Source organism: Bactrocera dorsalis, chromosome 2, assembly GCF_023373825.1.
Source record: "Bactrocera dorsalis isolate Fly_Bdor chromosome 2, ASM2337382v1, whole genome shotgun sequence".
Taxonomy (NCBI): domain Eukaryota; kingdom Metazoa; phylum Arthropoda; class Insecta; order Diptera; family Tephritidae; genus Bactrocera; species Bactrocera dorsalis.
In genome coordinates, this window is record NC_064304.1 from 103,696,355 (window position 1) to 103,714,416 (window position 18,062).

Below are 18,062 nucleotides of genomic sequence, written 5' to 3' on the forward strand. Positions count from 1 at the left end.
GAAGAGCGGCCAATCACCTAGCATTCGGGTCACGTTTTGTTAGCTTGCAAGCCAGCTGATTTGTGGTGTCGCTGCCATGCTAATTTGCTTAAATGACGAAATAAATTGGAAAAATATTGAATAAATATTAGCTATGCAAATACGCTAATGCGAATGGCGGCACCCAGCCCCCCAGCAAGCGTGTGACAAAGTGATTTGGTCGCTTTTGTTTCATGCCAAAGGTGATGTCTCACCGATTTGAAATGCGGCTCGATGCCTCAACGACAAGGTCGTTTGCGCTAAAAGCGTTTACTTGTTATGGGTTTTTTTCGCTAAGCGTTGTGGGGCAAAGACTTCAGTAATCCAAATCTAGTCACTCATTAATTTAAACGATTTACGCTTTGTTGACAATTTGGATTTATTTAAGTTCCAATTTCTAAATAATAAACTTTTGTTTGCATATATTTCGACGCACTACAACAAAATTTGTCATTTCATTGCAGATACTCCGTTGGTGAAGTCACAATGTCGCGTTTAAGTTTACAAATTCTAACATTGTTCGTGTGCTGTCTGGCGGGCGTCGTCTTTGCCCAGCAACCCTGCCAAATTAGACCGGATGACAGCAATGTGCCGCGCACCGTACGTTCCGATCTGTATCGCGGCCAACAGAACTTCACTTTGTCTATGCTGCAAGCCATCAATAAGGCCACACCCAATGAGAATGTCTTCTTTTCACCGTACAGCACATATCATGCACTACTTTTGGCCTATTTCGGCTCACGCGGCCAAACCCAGGCCGAACTGACGAAGGCGCTATCGCTGGAGTGGGCAGAGAATAAGAATCACGTGCATAGGGGTTACACTTTGGAGCGTAGCAGTCGTTTGTCGCGTTCGAAGAACACGCTGCTGCAATTTTCCGCAGCCGATCGCATATTTTTCGATAAAGATGAGGCTCTAACACAATGTGTGAAGGATGCATTCCACCAGGAGTTGGCTCCGCTCGATTTCCAAACCAAGTCAGAAGAGTGCCGCGTTGAAATCAATAATTGGATTAGTAATGTGACGAGGAATGAAATAACCGATATGTTGAAGATGGGAGAGGTCGACGCACAAACCAAATTAGTGCTGGCAAATGCCGCCTATTTCAAGGGACAGTGGTCGAACAAATTCGATCCTAAAGATACCAAGAAAGACATCTTCTATACGTCAGAGAGTAAACAATCATTTGTCGATATGATGCACAAGCGTGGCACCTACAATTTAGCTTTGGACGAAAACTTGGGCGCCTACGTACTGGAAATGCCCTATGTCACTTCCAATGACAATGAGAAAGAATCGGATATCTCAATGGTCATTATTTTGCCACCGTTCCATAATTTGGATGGCGTTTTAGCTAAATTGACGCCGGACACATTGGACGATGCGCTGAAAGAGGGTATGGCTCGCGAGGTCGATGTGTCACTGCCGAAATTCGCTTTCGAACAAAACTTAGAATTGGTACCGGTAAGTGGCACTTAAATTATAACTTTTTTTGGTATAAAACATAATTGAAAGTTTTGACAGTGATATTTTCTACAGTGTGAACCTAACCATAGTTTTGCATAGGTTTAAAATTTAATGTGTCAAATATTGTAATGTAGATAGAAAGCTAAGATAAGAGAGACGAGTTTCAAGTGCTGGGTACAAATAACCAGATGATTAGTCGAACTTGTGATGAATGAAGATGATTTTTCGATGAAAATCTGGATTTGTTGCTTAGCCCAATTCACAAACATGCGGCGATTCTGGTGGTCAAGTGGCTTCAGCTCTTGTGTCAATTTGATCTTGTAAGGAAGTTGGTCAAGATCTTTTCACAAAATTCGCCAGGACGTCACAGAGATGTCCAACGCTTGAGAACGATGTGTGAGAGACTGATTCGGGTCTTCCTCAATTCATGCGCTACTTTTATAGCGTCTCTATAGAAAAACCCGATATTTAGATATAAATTGCCAGCATGACGAGCTGAGTTGATTTAGCTATGTGCGTCTGTCCGTCTGATTACATATATTCGAACTAGTTCTTCAGTTTTTGAGACATCGATCAGTAATTTTGCAATCATGCTTTTCTCTCCAAGAAGCTGCTTATATGTCGTAACCGACGACATCGGACCGTACAAACTGAAAGTCCAAATTCAAGTCCTTATATGGAAAACTTTTTTATTAGACGAGATATATTCACCAAATTTGTCATGGATTATTATTCAAGACAACGGTATAATCTCTGAAGAAATTGTTCATATCGGACCACAATAGCATATAGCTGTCATATAAACTGGCCGATCGAAATCAAGTGCTTGTGAGAAATATTTTGTTATTGTGGAAAATATTATAGCTTCGGTGCAACCGAATTAAATGTTTTTTCTGCTCAAACTTGCGATTTAACAATTTCCTTTCCTCTCTCCACAGGTACTGCGTGACATTGGCATTAATTCGCTCTTCGCAGAGGATTGTGATCTTGGCGAATTTTTCGCCAACAACTTGCGTTTCGGCGATGCCAAGCATGTGGCTAAGATAAATGTTGACGAGGAAGGTAGCACTGCCTCGGCGGCTACGGTGCTCTTCAGCTTCCGCTCGGCACGCCCGCTTGAGCCAACCAAATTCGAGTGCAATCATCCATTCCTCTTCCTCATTTACGATTACACTGCCAAGGCGATATTATTTACCGGCATCTATCGCGATCCGATGACACAGAAGTGAAGAAGTGTGCACGAATTTCGAAGTACGAAATAATACTATTTTTTTTAACAAACTACAATTAAAATAATGCAAAACAAAACAAAATATTTAATATCTTAATAATGCATATGTATCTAAAATATGTTTTTCGTTTAATTTATATGTTGCGAAAAAAGAAAAATTTTTGTGTAAATAATAATAAAAAAAATTTTAAAAATCAAAAATGAAAATAAAAAATACAAAAATAAAAATAAAATAAGCTTTTATTCATTTTCTTGTTTGCTTAAAATTTCCGATTTTATTTCATTCAGCTATTTATCGCACTTTTTTCAAATATTTATTTATTTATTTTTGTTTTTTTTTTTTTACATAATACATTTATAAATAACAGTTAGCGTTTTGGTTGGATTTTTTATATTTTTTTTCGATTTTGGTCTTCAATAACGCACAATAATCTGTCTATGCATTGTCGTTTGGTATTAGCGCTGCTTTACAAATTATTTAATATTTTAATTAAACTATTTTACTAATTTTCGTTAAGCGCGGTGAACTTAATGTATAGTATAATGTGGGTCAACAAGAAAAATGCCTCAATACATTTTTGAAATAATAGATTTTTTTTTGCAAATTATAAGCTGTTGTGGATTGATTAATATGAGAATTGTTACAATAAAAAAAAAAAATTTAGAAATTTTAATTTTATTAAAAAAAAAAAATTATAAAAAAATTAATTTTATAAAAAATAAGCTGTTGTGTATTCATAAATATGAGTGGAGATGATTATTTTCTAACTATTGTTACAGTTTAAAGGTTTTGCGAAAATATTTTTGAGGTTAGGTGCTTTTGAAACAGCTTGTACCGGCTGTGTACCGTTACAAAAGAAATATGCTGTAATAAAAATCGTGATGTCTCCAAAAATCAATATCGTATTGTCTCTATGCTCTATATATGCATTTAAAGTTTTTTTCTTGCTACCCCACATTAATATGCTTCCCTGCTTGGCTTTACATGTGTGTCTAAAATAAACAACAGCGTGCTTTAAGTAATTTGGCAAAAATTTAGTTATATTAAGTGCAACATAAACTAATTTACAAGAATTTTTCTAAAAAGTGTGGTTAGATTGAAGCGAAAATTAGCTAATGCACAAAAAGTTGAAAAAGTTTTATTGAAAACAACTAAAAATGTCATGTTTGCTTATTGCTTTTGTATTTCTTTTCATTTGTGAACGCATATTTGCACATACAAAAACTTACAAAATCGCAAAATAGCATTAAAGGCACTTTAGTTGTGAAAGTATGAAACTTGTGTAAGAACAAAATATATATTTAAGTATAAAAGAAGAGCAAAAATTTGTAAATTCCTTTTGAGCACTTTGTAAAAAATATATAATTATTTTTGTGTATACTGCTTTTTAGTTTCTAAATGTGTAATAACTGTAAATTATTTGCTATGTTGCCATCATTCTTCCATTAAACGTCGTCCATTGTCTGAGTTGCCTTTTGTTTCAATTTGCTTAAGCTGCACTTTAAATATCGTCTGGTTTCACAATCAAAGCGTATACAGCAAATCCAACAAATACAATGCCGCCAATTATGGTAACAGTGCGTACAGAAATTTTAGCGGCCACCATGCGTCCACCGATCACAGCCAGGCCGGTGCAGATGGAGTGGCCAATAATACCGCCGGTAATGACGCCGTAGACATTCTGCAATGCGCAAAGCGAAAAATAAATTATCATAGTCCAGTCCAATAAGTGAAGCAAAATGTACATACCTTGCTAGCGGCCAAAATTATGGTGGTGAGTTGCGAGCGATCGCCCCATTCGGCTAGGAAAGTCATCGTGAAGGCCTGCATCAGTATGCGCATTGTCATGTGCGTGGCGCTCTTCTTTGCATTTTTGCGCACAACACCACTTTCCGGATCCTGCACTAAGCTGGCCGAACGTTCCAGCTGGCCAAGGCAAAAATTAAACGGTAAAAAAATGGTAATGAGATAAACGTGAAGGCATCTGTTGATTATTATATTTTATTTTGGTTGTGGTGGACGATACAAGGGACAAAATAACTGTTTGTGGGAAGAAAGGTTGAAGTTGAAAGTTGTTTTTATGTTTTTTTTTTGAGGTTAGGGATAACGAAATGGTTGTGTGATGGCAAAAGGATAGATTTTAATGGTTTGTATGGAATATAAAGCATGATAACTGGAAATAATATAAACAAAAGGGTATTTATAAGTTATACAAAATCGTAAATACAGTTATATGGTTTGCAGTGAAAACGAAAGTTCAGCGTTTTTGAGGGTAATTGTAGTACAGATATTAAAAATTGAAGTAGAATTAAGTATCTACATATTTACAGAGTTATAAACTGTGTATTAAATGTTAAGAGAAAATTTCAGGCGTTCATTATAACCCTACTTTCCAAGCGACTTTTAACAAATTCTCTTTTGCCAGGTTACTTACTGAAATCCTGCTGCCAAAAGCTATTTGTCTAGCCGTTTTCACTACAATGATTGAATTCTGAATATATACAACATAACTAATTAATAGTGACTTTCTTGAAAATTGAAAACTTTATTGAAAAACTGTGAAGTTTTTGAAAATTTTTTGAAAAAATTAAATTTTTTTTGGAATAAGACTTTGTATAAAATTTTTGCGCAACGGTATTGCATTGCAGAATTTTTTTTGAATAACTGTTTTCTTGCGTTTTCAGAAATGCTTAGATTAACTGTCACTTCACTGCATTTAATGCTCATAAAATTTAGAAATGCAGAAGTGCTTTTGAATTTTACATAAGTAGTGGTTATAAAATCGGGTATGCTTTCTTTGGTTAAGTAGGCAATACCGAGTTTGAAAACTTATCGAAAACATTTGTTTTTTGTGATTATATAACTACATAGTGATTTTTTTTCTATAATATTTAACATTACAGATCTAGTAACTATATTTTACCTATGTTCGAATGAGAGTTGAGCATATTGGGAATAAGTTAGGTTATGTAATAATAACAAATCTGTAGAGATATGTTTCAGAATAAGGCTGATTTTGTATAAATGCTGTAGAGATTCACATTAAGTTCTTTTTCTGCTATTAAAGTATTATAAATAAATTAGTAAGTTTTAAAAGGGTTATATTTTTGGATTGGAAAGATTTCAGTAGCTGCGGAATATGTAGAAATCATTCGCTTAAAATGCTGAATTTTGGCATGCCTTATGAGACAACAGCAAGCTTAAGACACGATAAAATATGAAAAGAATTTTTTGTTTATTTTAATTAAAAAAAAAAAACAAGCGTAAATTACAAGAAAAATGAAATACTAATAAGTTAAGGCTATATTTTTGAATTTAAAAAATTTTCTTGAAATCTTTACGCTAAATTTTTGCATTTTATATAATTTTCTAGCAAGCACTTTCGTTTTCCTGCAAAAAAAAAAATTATTTCAACTCTATCAGGTATTTTTTAACGACTCCTATATAAAGTAAGTACAACGAGTAGCAATAACAACATTGAAAAAAACAAAAAAAATCATATGAATATCGAATAAAATAAAAACAGAAACAATAAATGCACCTAAAAAGCCGAAAACGATCACTTCATAAACAACTTAAAGCGCAGACGCGGCGCTAAATGCTTGTAACGAGTAACGGCCGACAAGTTACCGAGTAACTAATGCAGTACATAACAGAAGAAACGCACAATATTTAAGTAAACATACGGTGTTTTAGAATCGCTTTTCTTTTTTGTTTTGTTTTTGATACGGCGACGTGTTAGGTGGCATTGAGAAGAGCAACAAGTTATGGACAAAATTATTAAACTTATAAGAGTTAGCAAACATATAGTGTGTGTGTATGTGCCTGTGTATGTAGAATGGTTTTAGCAATAAATTTTTCAGAATATTTGTTTTTTTTTAACAAAATGACATTTACAAATTTCCAGCCCAAATTTTTAGGTTAGGTAAAACTGTTTTTTCTTGACCCATAACATGCATGTTCGCTTAAAAATTAATTTAATGATACCCCAAAGCGAATTATACGCGTGTTAGAGTAAATTAACACGTTTTATGAAAAATATATATTTTTTTAATATTTTTTAATTCAATTTCTTATTGATTTTTAATATTAAAATTTTATATTTTTTGTTATTTTTACTGTAATTAATTAATTATAATGTCAAAAGTAAAGTAAATGCAATGCTTTGTTGATAAACCATAAAGTTTCGACAGCATATACAATACTGAACATGTGAAACGTTTTTATGACGTCACGTTAGCGCCGCTTTGAGAGAGTATTAACATCAATTTGACATAAAAAATTAAAAAGGTAATAAAAAAACAATGATTAAAATAAAATATACATACTCATATACACATCGTCACCTAACATTCAAAATAACGTATGATCAAAAAATTCGAAATTGAGTTTTTTATTGTTTACGATCTACTACAACATAGCTTACGCTGTCAGTTATAACCAATATATAACCATTTTATAACCAAAACTGAATTTTTTTCATTATGAGTGGTTTCTATTATACCATTTTTCCTTCGCATGTTAACTTATGAAAAGTAATGTTACGTTATTTTGCATTTTAGGTGACAATATACTCATATGCATATATACAGCCTTTATAAATGCCCAAAAGTGTAGTTTAGTTCTGTATGAAGCATTTATAACTAACCGAAAGTGTGGCTTCGCTTATCAAAAATGCAGAGAAACAATTTAATTTTTTTTTATTAGCAATATAAGAACTCTATCGAATTTTTCGTATCAAAAATGTTAAAAGTTGCTATAATAAACTTTTTTGTTGTTGTATTTATCAGTACTTGAGTGTTAATATCGTTTGCAGTAGTTTGCCAATCATCAGATACTTTAATTTCAAGAGGTTAGTTTTTATTTTTGGCACCAACACAGAATAAATTATTTAATCTCTTTGTCCTTACGCCATAAAATAGTTATAGTTATACAATCACATATAATTGCAGATAACATAAAGAAAAAAAATTGAACAAAACTTCGTAAAAAAAATTAACAGAAAATATTTTCATAACCAGTGTGTAACGAGGGGAATGTGGGACGTGATTACAAACCATCAAATCAAAACAGTGCAATATGGCATACATAAACTGGTGGATGACGCTGGTAAAGTACATAAAATAATAAAATAACCACAACAATGAAATTCGTGACGATAAAATGTTGGTGATTTTTTCGAATAATCAAATAAATGTGTATAAATGAGCATTTGTGATTGTTGTGCGTGTAATTAATTCATATGGATATGGTATGGCTACGTGTTTTTGATATTTTTGTTTTTGTTTTTTTTTTAGTAATGACATTGTTAAGGATTCTAACCCGCTTCTTGCTGCCACCGAGTTGTTTCAGCTCGCCATTCGTTTCGCCAGCGCCTACACCGATCTTCGCGTTGAGATTCAGGCTATTTAAACTAGTTATACTATTACTGGTGCCTGTAATGATGTCATGCTTATTGTTGTTGTTATGCAACATAACGATAGCTGAGGCAGATGCTGAATGCACCATAACCGTTGCTTGTTTAACACTACCTGTTTTCGTTTGTTTAGCGCGTTTACCATGTATCGGTGTACCACCATGACCACTATCCACAGTTGCATTATCATCATCACCACCATCTATTATGTCAATATTATGATGATCATCAATGCCATCATCGTCGCCGCTATCATTATTCGACTTAAAATTAAGCTTATTTGGACTATTAGTAAATTCATCACAATTTGTTTGTTCAGTTTGATTCGAAAGCACGGATGCTGACAGTGCGGGACTGCTGTGGAAGTTCGTTGATTTCATGTTGTCAACAGCGGCAACACCGACACCAACACCACTAACACCATTCACACCTTTTAGGAAGATATCGTTTTCATGGCAGCTGCTGTTGTCCGAATCAGCGGCATCCTTGCTTACATCACAGCCAATTTTTTGATTATTAATATTATTATTATTGTTGTGGTTGTTGTGTTTGCGTTGTCTATGTGACATATCGGGATTTTTGCTATGCGCAACAATGACGGTGGTAGTGATGTTGCTGTCGTTGTCAATGGAGTTGTTTGCAGTGACGCCAGCGCCACGCTCCAAACACTCATCCTCCTTGTCCGAGTTGCTGTTCTTGCGCTTGGCATCAGCATCGTCGTATTTGCTGCGCTTACGCATTAACTGTGCGCATAATAAGTGATCATAATTCGAATGGGGGGAATTTTATGTTTGCAACAATTTTGCAAAGGCATTCAATGACGTCGTTTTTTTCATTTTGTTTTTGTTAAATTTTAAAAGTTATGCGAATTTCATATTTGGTTTTATTATAATTTATTATTGTTATTAGGCAAATCGTGCAAGAGTATGCATCCGAATCGTAAAAAGAGAGAGAAAAATATTAAAAGAACACATATTAAAATAATCCTTCACTTAAGGCAACTTTGAGTTTTTTCAACATAAGATTTTTTTAATAAAATGTTTGTTAGGCCTAAAGGTTCGTTAGTTGCAGATTTTTTTTTTTTTGGTTTTTTTGCTAAAATTTGCATATAAGTGAATATATTTGCTATTGACTAACGCCTGCAAAATCAAGTTAAAAATTAGAGTAAAATTGAGCATAAGGAGTATAATATACATACATACATATATGTAATTATAAATAATGCCGTTATAATGTGTAACACCTCTGCAGCTTTGCGCGCGCTAATTGAAGCTAAACGTACGTGCGATTAGTCACAAAAGTTATTTATTTACTTATGCAGTGGGACGTACCCGCGTCTTAAAAAGCAGCTGTATGAATGCCAGAATTATGTGTGAACGAAGTATTTTAATAGAACAGTGGAGTGAAGTCTTATTTTTATCGACAGGAGAAAAGCAAGTGGCTTAAGTAATAGTATAAAAATTGTATACAAAAAAGATAATTGTGGAAACAAAGATAAAACTTTAGTTCCAAAAAAATTGCTAAAACATTAATTTCTTATAAATGTTGAAAAAAAAAAATTTAAATAAAAATAAAATTTTATAAGATTAAAAAAAAATTATTTTGTATTAAAAGGTAAAAATAAAATAAAATTTTTAAAACAAAAGAAAATTTGAATTAAAAAAAATAAAAAAAAATGTGTTAAGGAAATTTATTTTTAGAACATTAACAAAAACAAAATTATATAACATAAAAGTAAGTTTTTTTATAAAAAAAGTATATAAAAAGATATAAAAATAAAAAATTGCATATAGAAAACGAAAAAAATTAATATTAATTAAATAGCAAAAAAATAAAATTTTATAAAACAAACGAAAGTTGCAGATAAAAAAATAAAACTTTAGTATATAAAAAATATATAAAATAATTAATTTTTTATGCAAATAAAAATTGATAAATAAAATGAATAAACAAAATAAATATAAAAATAAAAACTTATATTTTATAATAAAATATAAAAATTATAAAATAAAATAAATATAAAAAAAATAAAAAAATTAAAAAAAAAATATTCTTTTACAACGAAAATGTTATATGAAAAAATTTATTTTTTGTATATAAAAGCAAAAAAGGTTGTATATAAAACCAACTATTTTGAATAAAATCCATAGTTTTAAATAAAAAATATATATTTTCGTACATAAAAAATTTTGTATAAAAAATTAGTTTTTAGAAAATTTAAAAATTAAATTTTATAAGACAAAAGAAAGTTTTTTATAACAAAAATTTTATATAAAAAATTGATATGAATTAAAAATCAAAAAATAATTTAGTATATAAAAAAAAATTATAAAATAATTAATTAATAATTATAGCAATAAAAATGTTAGATACCAAAATATAAAAATTAAAATTTTTAAATAAAAAATTGGAAATAAAACAACTATAAAAATAAAACAATTATAAAAACAAAAATATTCTTTTTACACAAACATTTTATATAAAAAAAGTCATTTTTGTATATGTAAAAGCAAAAAAAAAAAAATGTATATAATAAAATAAAAAAATGTATTTAAAAATTGTTACATAAAATAAATAAAAACGAAAATTATAAAAAGAAATGTAAAAATAAAAAAATTATAAAAATAAATAATTTTTTACACAAAAACTTTATACAAAACCTAATATTTTGAATAAATAAACATATTTTAAAACAAAATAAAATAAAAATTATAGTATGTATTTAAAAAAATTTTGTATAAAGAAATGAATTTTTAGACCCTTTTTATACAAATAAAACATTTTATATAACGAAATATAAATAAAAAAATAAAAAAAAATATATATAAAAAAAAAACATATTCTTTTTACCAAAAAACTGTATATAAAAAAATAATACTTTGAATAAAAAACTTTGAAATTTCACTTTTTTGTGTGAGCGAACTTGGAAATGACTTTCCAAGTATTTATTAAACAAAGAATACATAATTTTCAATACCATTTAATAAAGTTCAGTATATCGGAAAGGTAAAAATAAACAAAATATGTATATTATAGAGGAATCCATAAGAAAATTTTAGCAGGAAATGTCTGCAATAAAGCGTAAATAACAAGCTATTTATAGAAACATCTATCATAAACGTGTGTTTTCCTTTTGGGTGCGCAGTGAGTGCCAAAAAATCGTTTGAAGAACTATACGCAGAATATTTTATTTACAACACGAGTGTAAACAACGAGTCAATGTCTGCTTAAATTATATCTCCTGCTTTCGAATGCTTGTTTTGATATTTTATGGCGCTCCACAAAAAGGGCTCAAACACCGGCTGTTATAACCCCTAAAACCATGAAAAAAATAAAAATGTCTCTCCGATATTATTCTTTAAGGCAACGATACTATCTTCTAAGAAATTGCTCAGATCGGACCAATATAGCATATAGCTCCTATATAAACTGTTCCATCAAAATTTGATATTCGTATGGAAAACTTTATTATTTGAGGAGATATCTACACGAAATTTGGCATATATTATTAGGCAAGGCATCGCTATAGTCTCCGAAAAAATTTTTCAGATCGGATTACCATAACATATAGCTGTCATACAAAGTAACCGATCAAAACTGACTTTTTGTGCGTCTTTTAATCGTAAAGGGTATTCAATTCGTTTTGCTTACTTTAAGTCATGAACAATTTTAACAAAAATTTATTTCAATAATTTTCTTTGAGTATTTCAGTATTTTTTGAGCTAGAGAGGCACTTTTAGCCACTTTAAGAGCCTGTCTTTGTTTTGGAAATCAATACTTTTAAAAAATATAATTATTGGTAAAAAAATTTAAAAATAAAAGGAATGCGCCATTGTAAGGCAGGCATAGTTTAGCCCAAAAAAATTAAAAAATAACATTTCAGTTCATTAACTAAAGCGAACACTGTTTGTAATGCGCTGTAAATTTTATATAAATATAAATAAATTGTAAATTTTAGCGAATTATTTACAAACCCTACCAGATTATGTTTATATAGTGTATATGTATGTTTGCAGTATGAAAGCTAATCAGCGCGCGTCCACAAAGTGAGTGATAATAATTTTAATTGTTTAAATAGTTTTGAGGCCCATGATGAGAGTGCACCACGATAATATTAACTTAAATTCTATGGGATAAATTATACAATTAATTGTACCCAATTTTGAAACATTCCTATGATATGCCAGAAATATGTATATAATATATACAATATATATATGAATGTATGTGTGTTTTGTTTCGCTTTTAAAATGAATGGCGTGCATGAGTGTGGGATATTTATGCGCTGTAAGATGAAGTGATCGCAGTTTCGTAAACTCGCATAGATTTTGCGCTTTAATAGGGTAGTTTTTACTTTTTTTTAAATAATTTTTCTTTTGTTTTGCATTTTCAACTGTTACTACATAAATCATAAGAAAAATACATAGAATACGTTTTGAAAGTAAATATTAAAAAAATAAAAGTGTAATAAAAAGTAGACAGTTGAAGCAGTGCATAATTAACTAAAGGGATTTATAAAAGAGAAATGATAAAGCTCAGAAGCCAGCTAAAATAAATATCAAATTCAAAGGTGTTGTGACTACACGTTTAACAAATATTCAAATTTTGAGGATATGCAAAAAAAAAACAATTGCTTTACTACTAAATGCATTTGTTGGTTGGATTGCTTATAAACAGACTTACCTCGTCCTCACGTTTACGCAAAGTCGATTGCACCTCTTCCAACTCCTCCTGCGCATCGCTGTCCTTCATGAAGTAACCTTCGTAGATCATTTTCAAACCGAATATGGCGAACAACGCCGTTGAGATATAATATGTATAAACCTTAGGAATAATGGTAGCTGCCATGCCAAACACCACCGAGAGTACGGTCATCAGCGCCAGCGCTGATATGGCGCCAGCAAAGACGATTAAGCGCGGATGGCGCATCGCCATGATGGCAGCAATGAAGAAAGTCTTATCACCTAATTCAGTAAATAATATCACTGATATCGATGCTGAGAACGCATCGATAAAGCCGGAGTTCGTTTTTGGCTCTTTGGTGGCGTCCGCTTCATTCAAATCATTTGCTGCATTTCCATTCATGGCATCTTTTACGTACTGTCTGTTATCGGGGAAAGCCTTTTTATAAAAAAAAAATTAAAGAAAAAAGAAATTTATTTATGTTTAAGAAATTTATTAATAATGGCACAATTCGTTACTCACGCTTGGTGCACTTAATGTGGCAACATTGTCGTCAATCTCCTTACGTGCCACCTCTGCCTGACATATGGTGGAGAACGTTAGCACGGCCATAAGCGCTATTAGCATTTGTAATCTGGCCGAACGTTTGAGAAAGACATTATGTTTGGTGGTTTGCCAAAAATATGACTGATTCTGCGACATATTTTGACGTGTTTGTTTTTATCAGTTTCGGGGTTAGATAAATGTGTGTGTGTGTGTATTGTAGAGGCGTAATACTCTTTCCACGTGTTATATCACAGTTCACAAATAAATTTGCTAAGATTTTCTGTACTATGATGAAGCACTGCTTCGCGTTATAAGTCTAATTGCGGCGAGCAACTGAAACGAAATGAAAAAGGTTGCAAGCGCATATTAGTATTTGGTATCGTTAAAAGAAAACATACTGTATTTTGCGTATTTAATATACATATGTATGTATAAGTTAAAACTAAAGATAAGCATAGACTTGACATGATAACGTCTGCCGTGATAGCATCAGAAGATAACTTCTTTATTGTGATAATTTATGCATGAGTTACCAGGCATTTTGGCCATGTGCTGACAATGTTATGGCACCATAAGAAGGAGGCGGTCACGTCGCTTCAAGTTAAACAATGATATTTTTATAATATGTACTCATTTATTTATTTTGTAGAGCTGAATATGTGTATATTTCAGTTGGTTGGCACGCAATTTTGTATGCTGTATGTGTTTGATAAGACTGTGTTCACACAAGGACTCTATTGTCGTCTAAACGGGTTTATGTAGGCGAGGGGACAAAGGAAACGTGCTGCTCGTGCTCGGGTGACACGCTTTGTGTATTTATTTTTTTTTTTTGTTGTAGCAATACAACCCCATTCCTGAAGTAATTTCAAGGTAAGGTGCCGAGTTGACAGTTTCGGGTAATAATCCGGGTCCTTTCCGGTTAATTAAACCCGACCCGCCGTGCGAACGGCTGTGTATTTGTTCGTAACAGGCCGCAGCTACGCAATTCGGCAGACTTTTTGACTGCAATCGTTGACCGTGACACATGCCTTATGTTATTTATTCTATAGAAATCCGTGCATTAGTGCAATGATTTTCTCTTATCGCAATTCAATGTGATATCGAAATTGTAATAGCACGCAATTAAATGAACACAAATAATGTGTAAATTAAAGCCAGGGGCATTGCCTGCACACACATATTTGCACATATTCATAAAAAACATTCTAAGTTGGGAAATAAACTCATTTAGTCTCACGAATATGTGCAAAACAAGTTAAGCACCGGCTGACTAAACACAAAACAACAACAATTGCAATACATAGAAAAGTAAATTTGCTAAAACAGGTTTCTAAAGCATTTAATTGCAGCACAACTACAAAAACGTCAAGATAAAATCTGTTATTTTTCTAAATATATTTATACAAAACGCATTAAGAGCCCTTCTAAAATAACGTGACATTTTTCTGAGTCCTATCTATGATAAATTTGCTAATTTACTTGCTACTTATACTTGGTTTGGTCGTTAAGTTATCGCTTCTAAAATTTGTTTTGCACTAAAGTGTAAAATTTTAAACTATCTGGGCGGCAGTTAATATACATATTTCGATAACTAATTCAACTTTTTGTCTTAAAGTTATTAGTCATTTAAATATTAGATTATAGTACTAAGTTAGTTATGGAGTTGAGCTATTACTGCAGTAAATTAAAAAAATTCTGTTTCGAGAAAAACGACTTTACAAATAAACGTATGCAACTGATTAAACTGAGCGCTACCATTTAAATGGTTGTAACTCAAAAATTATTTGAAATATCGATTTCAAATTTTCGTATAAACTATAAAAATATGAAAAAACCAAAATCGATTTTTTTTACTTTCACATCCCTTAATTACAAACTCTACTTTTCGACGAAATGTTGACTTTATATGACAATAATTACGAATTAATAAGGTTGTATTGAATTGTCAATTATTTTTAGCACGTGGTGCTGGTTTTATCATAAAATCATTTTTAATAGAATATATTAAGTATGTATATGGATAAGTATACATGTATATGAAAAGCGAAAGCTTAGGAATACATACACATCATCTTCTAAAATGTAAAATATCATAACATCACTTTTCATAAGTAGAGGATAAAGAAGAAAACGATATGAAATATAAACTAATTATATTAAAACAAAAGTTGCATTTTGTTTATATCTTAATCTGATAAAAGAATCTTGCAATTTTGTACATATTTATGTAACGGGTGATTTTTTTGAGGTTAGGATTTTCATGCATTAGTATTTGACAGATCACGTGGGATTTCAGACATGGTGTCAAAGAGAAAGATGCTCAGTATGCTTTGACATTTCATCATGAATAGACTTACTAACGAGCAACGCTTGCAAATCATTGAATTTTATTACCAAAATCAGTGTTCGGTTCGAAATGTGTTTCGCGCTTTACGTCCGACAAATTTTGTTCAGCGATGAGGCTCATTTCTGGTTGAATGGCTACGTAAATAAGCAAAATTGCCGCATTCGGGGTGAAGAGCAACCAGAAGCCGTTCAAGAACTGCCCATGCATCCCGAAAAATGCACTGTTTGGTGTGGTTTGTACGCTGGTGGAATCATTGGACCGTATTTTTTCAAAGATGCTGTTGGACGCAACGTTACGGTGAATGGCGATCGCTATCGTTCGATGCTAACAAACTTTTTGTTGCCAAAAATGGAAGAACTGAACTTGATTGACATGTGGTTTCAACAAGATGGCGCTACATGCCACACAGCTCGCGATTCTATGGCCATTTTGAGGGAAAACTTCGGACAACAATTCATCTCAAGAAATGGACCCGTAAGTTGGCCACCAAGATCATGCGATTTAACGCCTTTAGACTATTTTTTGTGGGGCTACGTCAAGTCTAAAGTCTACAGAAATAAGCCAGCAACTATTCCAGCTTTGGAAGACAACATTTCCGAAGAAATTCGGGCTATTCCGGCCGAAATGCTCGAAAAAGTTGCCCAAAATTGGACTTTCCGAATGGACCACCTAAGACGCAGCCGCGGTCAACATTTAAATGAAATTATCTTCAAAAAGTAAATGTCATGAACCAATCTAACGTTTCAAATAAAGAACCGATGAGATTTTGCAAATTTTATGCGTTTTTTTTTAAAAAAAAGTTATCAAGCTCTTAAAAAATCACCCTTTAATAGGATATAGTAAAACATTATCAATAACAAACTTATTTTCATTGTGCGCAACACTTACACTTGATAAGCAAAAATTGCGTAAATATTATGTTTTCCGCATTGAATTTAATAAACGTGCTTTATGATAAAAAAATATGAATAAATATGTACCCATGAGCTCTTTTTCTTTTTAAGTTTATGTTAATGTTATCGCAAATATGCTTTTATAAGTCATTGCTTTGCATATGATTTTTTTTATCATATAAGAAATTTTGTATTTACAAAATTATTTATGTTGCTGGCAAAGTAATTTAAAATGCCAATAGCACAATCTCCAGGACGATTGAATTTTTATTGCTTTTCATTATTGGCCCTAATTTTCTTATTGGAAATAAAAAAGGAAAGAAAGAATAAGATTTTTTAAAAAACTCAAAGTTTACTTTAAAATGGACTCTGCTAATTTTATCATTCCATTGTTCTAAAAAATCGTCTTTTAACAATAAGTGCTAAACAAATTAATACAAACATATATTCTAGGCAAGACACTTGCAATAAAAAATGGGTATACGTGAGATATCCACAGCACCGTGTACTTTGTGTCAACAGTTTCATAATACAATATTTGTTTTGTTAAAAATATATTCCAATTATATTGTACACCAACAGCATTTAACAAGCATACAGTTCAATTGTGCTTAAACAATTTTACGATTGATCTTGTTATTTTCCTTTTCTCTCGCTATTATTAATTTTGCTTTGCTATACTGGTAATTTATTTAATTAATATTAATAAATTTCTAAGCAGTCAATTAAACGTTGAGCGCTTTCGTTGCGAATTTCGATATTCTTCACACTTGCTTGGCTGTGCTATTTTTGAACTTATTTACATTATGGTTACATTTTCATTCTTAAACAATAAACAACCAGGCATTCAAACTAATAAATTCTTATAACACTTGGTTACACATATGTACATATCTTATGAATTTTGTGAAAAAAAAAACAGATACACATATGCTTAATTGGACAAGGTGGTCCTGCGCAAATGGTCTTCAGCTTCATTGACGTTTGCCAGCGTCACTGATGACGTACTAACTATATATTGCACATAATATACACGTTTGTGTTTTAATTTATAGTAAGATTGCATAATTTCGTTAACTTAAAACTCAATAATTATTTAGCAACACAAATTAACTTTATAATTGAACGCAGTATTTTTGAAGAAAAATCAATTATGTAGCAAACAAACTTTAAACACCTGCACTTACTTTGACACTTTTTCTCCTACTGAAAAATCGCCAATTGTAGTGTTGCCAACAACGGTCACATACGAATATTGCCATACACCAAACAACTGCAAACACTGCCTTATCTGCTGTGTATATGCATTTCGTAAACATTTGCGTGCTTTTCCAAATTTTAGTCTTGCTGGTTTAATACTTTATATATTATTTCGTTTGCTTGCTTTGCCTTTTTTGTTTGCGGAATTTTTAGTAATTTTGAGGGAACGTAATATATTAAAGCTTTTCTGTTATTTTTTG

General features: G+C 31.5%; 2 protein-coding genes across 7 annotated transcripts in view; one reads left to right on the forward strand and one right to left on the reverse strand.

Annotated features, from left to right (window-relative positions):
* Positions 1-3,352, forward strand: part of LOC105221985 (serine protease inhibitor 88Ea) — a 16,035-nt gene extending 12,683 nt beyond the window's left edge. For both annotated transcript variants that reach the window (XM_011199136.4, XM_011199134.4), the window contains exons 2-3: positions 483-1,482; positions 2,424-3,352. In XM_011199136.4, coding sequence (XP_011197438.2) covers positions 505-1,482; positions 2,424-2,714 — 1,269 coding nt within the window. In that variant the 5' untranslated portion in view covers positions 483-504 and the 3' untranslated portion in view covers positions 2,715-3,352. The remainder of the gene's footprint in view (positions 1-482; positions 1,483-2,423) is intronic.
* On the reverse strand, positions 3,341-17,921 carry LOC105221986 (transmembrane protein 165). Of its 5 annotated transcripts, XM_011199141.4 has the most exons (7): positions 17,790-17,920; positions 13,339-13,695; positions 12,817-13,254; positions 8,249-8,876; positions 8,040-8,152; positions 4,467-4,643; positions 3,341-4,398 (listed from the first exon to the last, which is right to left on the reverse strand). In XM_011199141.4, exons 2-7 carry the CDS (start codon positions 13,516-13,518, stop codon positions 4,219-4,221), a joined length of 1,716 nt encoding a protein of 571 aa, XP_011197443.2. In that variant the 5' UTR covers positions 13,519-13,695; positions 17,790-17,920; the 3' UTR covers positions 3,341-4,218. The 5 variants fall into 5 exon arrangements, with proteins under 5 accessions (XP_011197443.2, XP_049305026.1, XP_011197439.2 ...); XM_049449069.1 differs by lacking the exon at positions 8,040-8,152 and having other exon boundaries at positions 17,790-17,921; XM_011199137.4 differs by having other exon boundaries at positions 8,040-8,876.
* Positions 17,922-18,062: the final 141 nt, after the last annotated feature.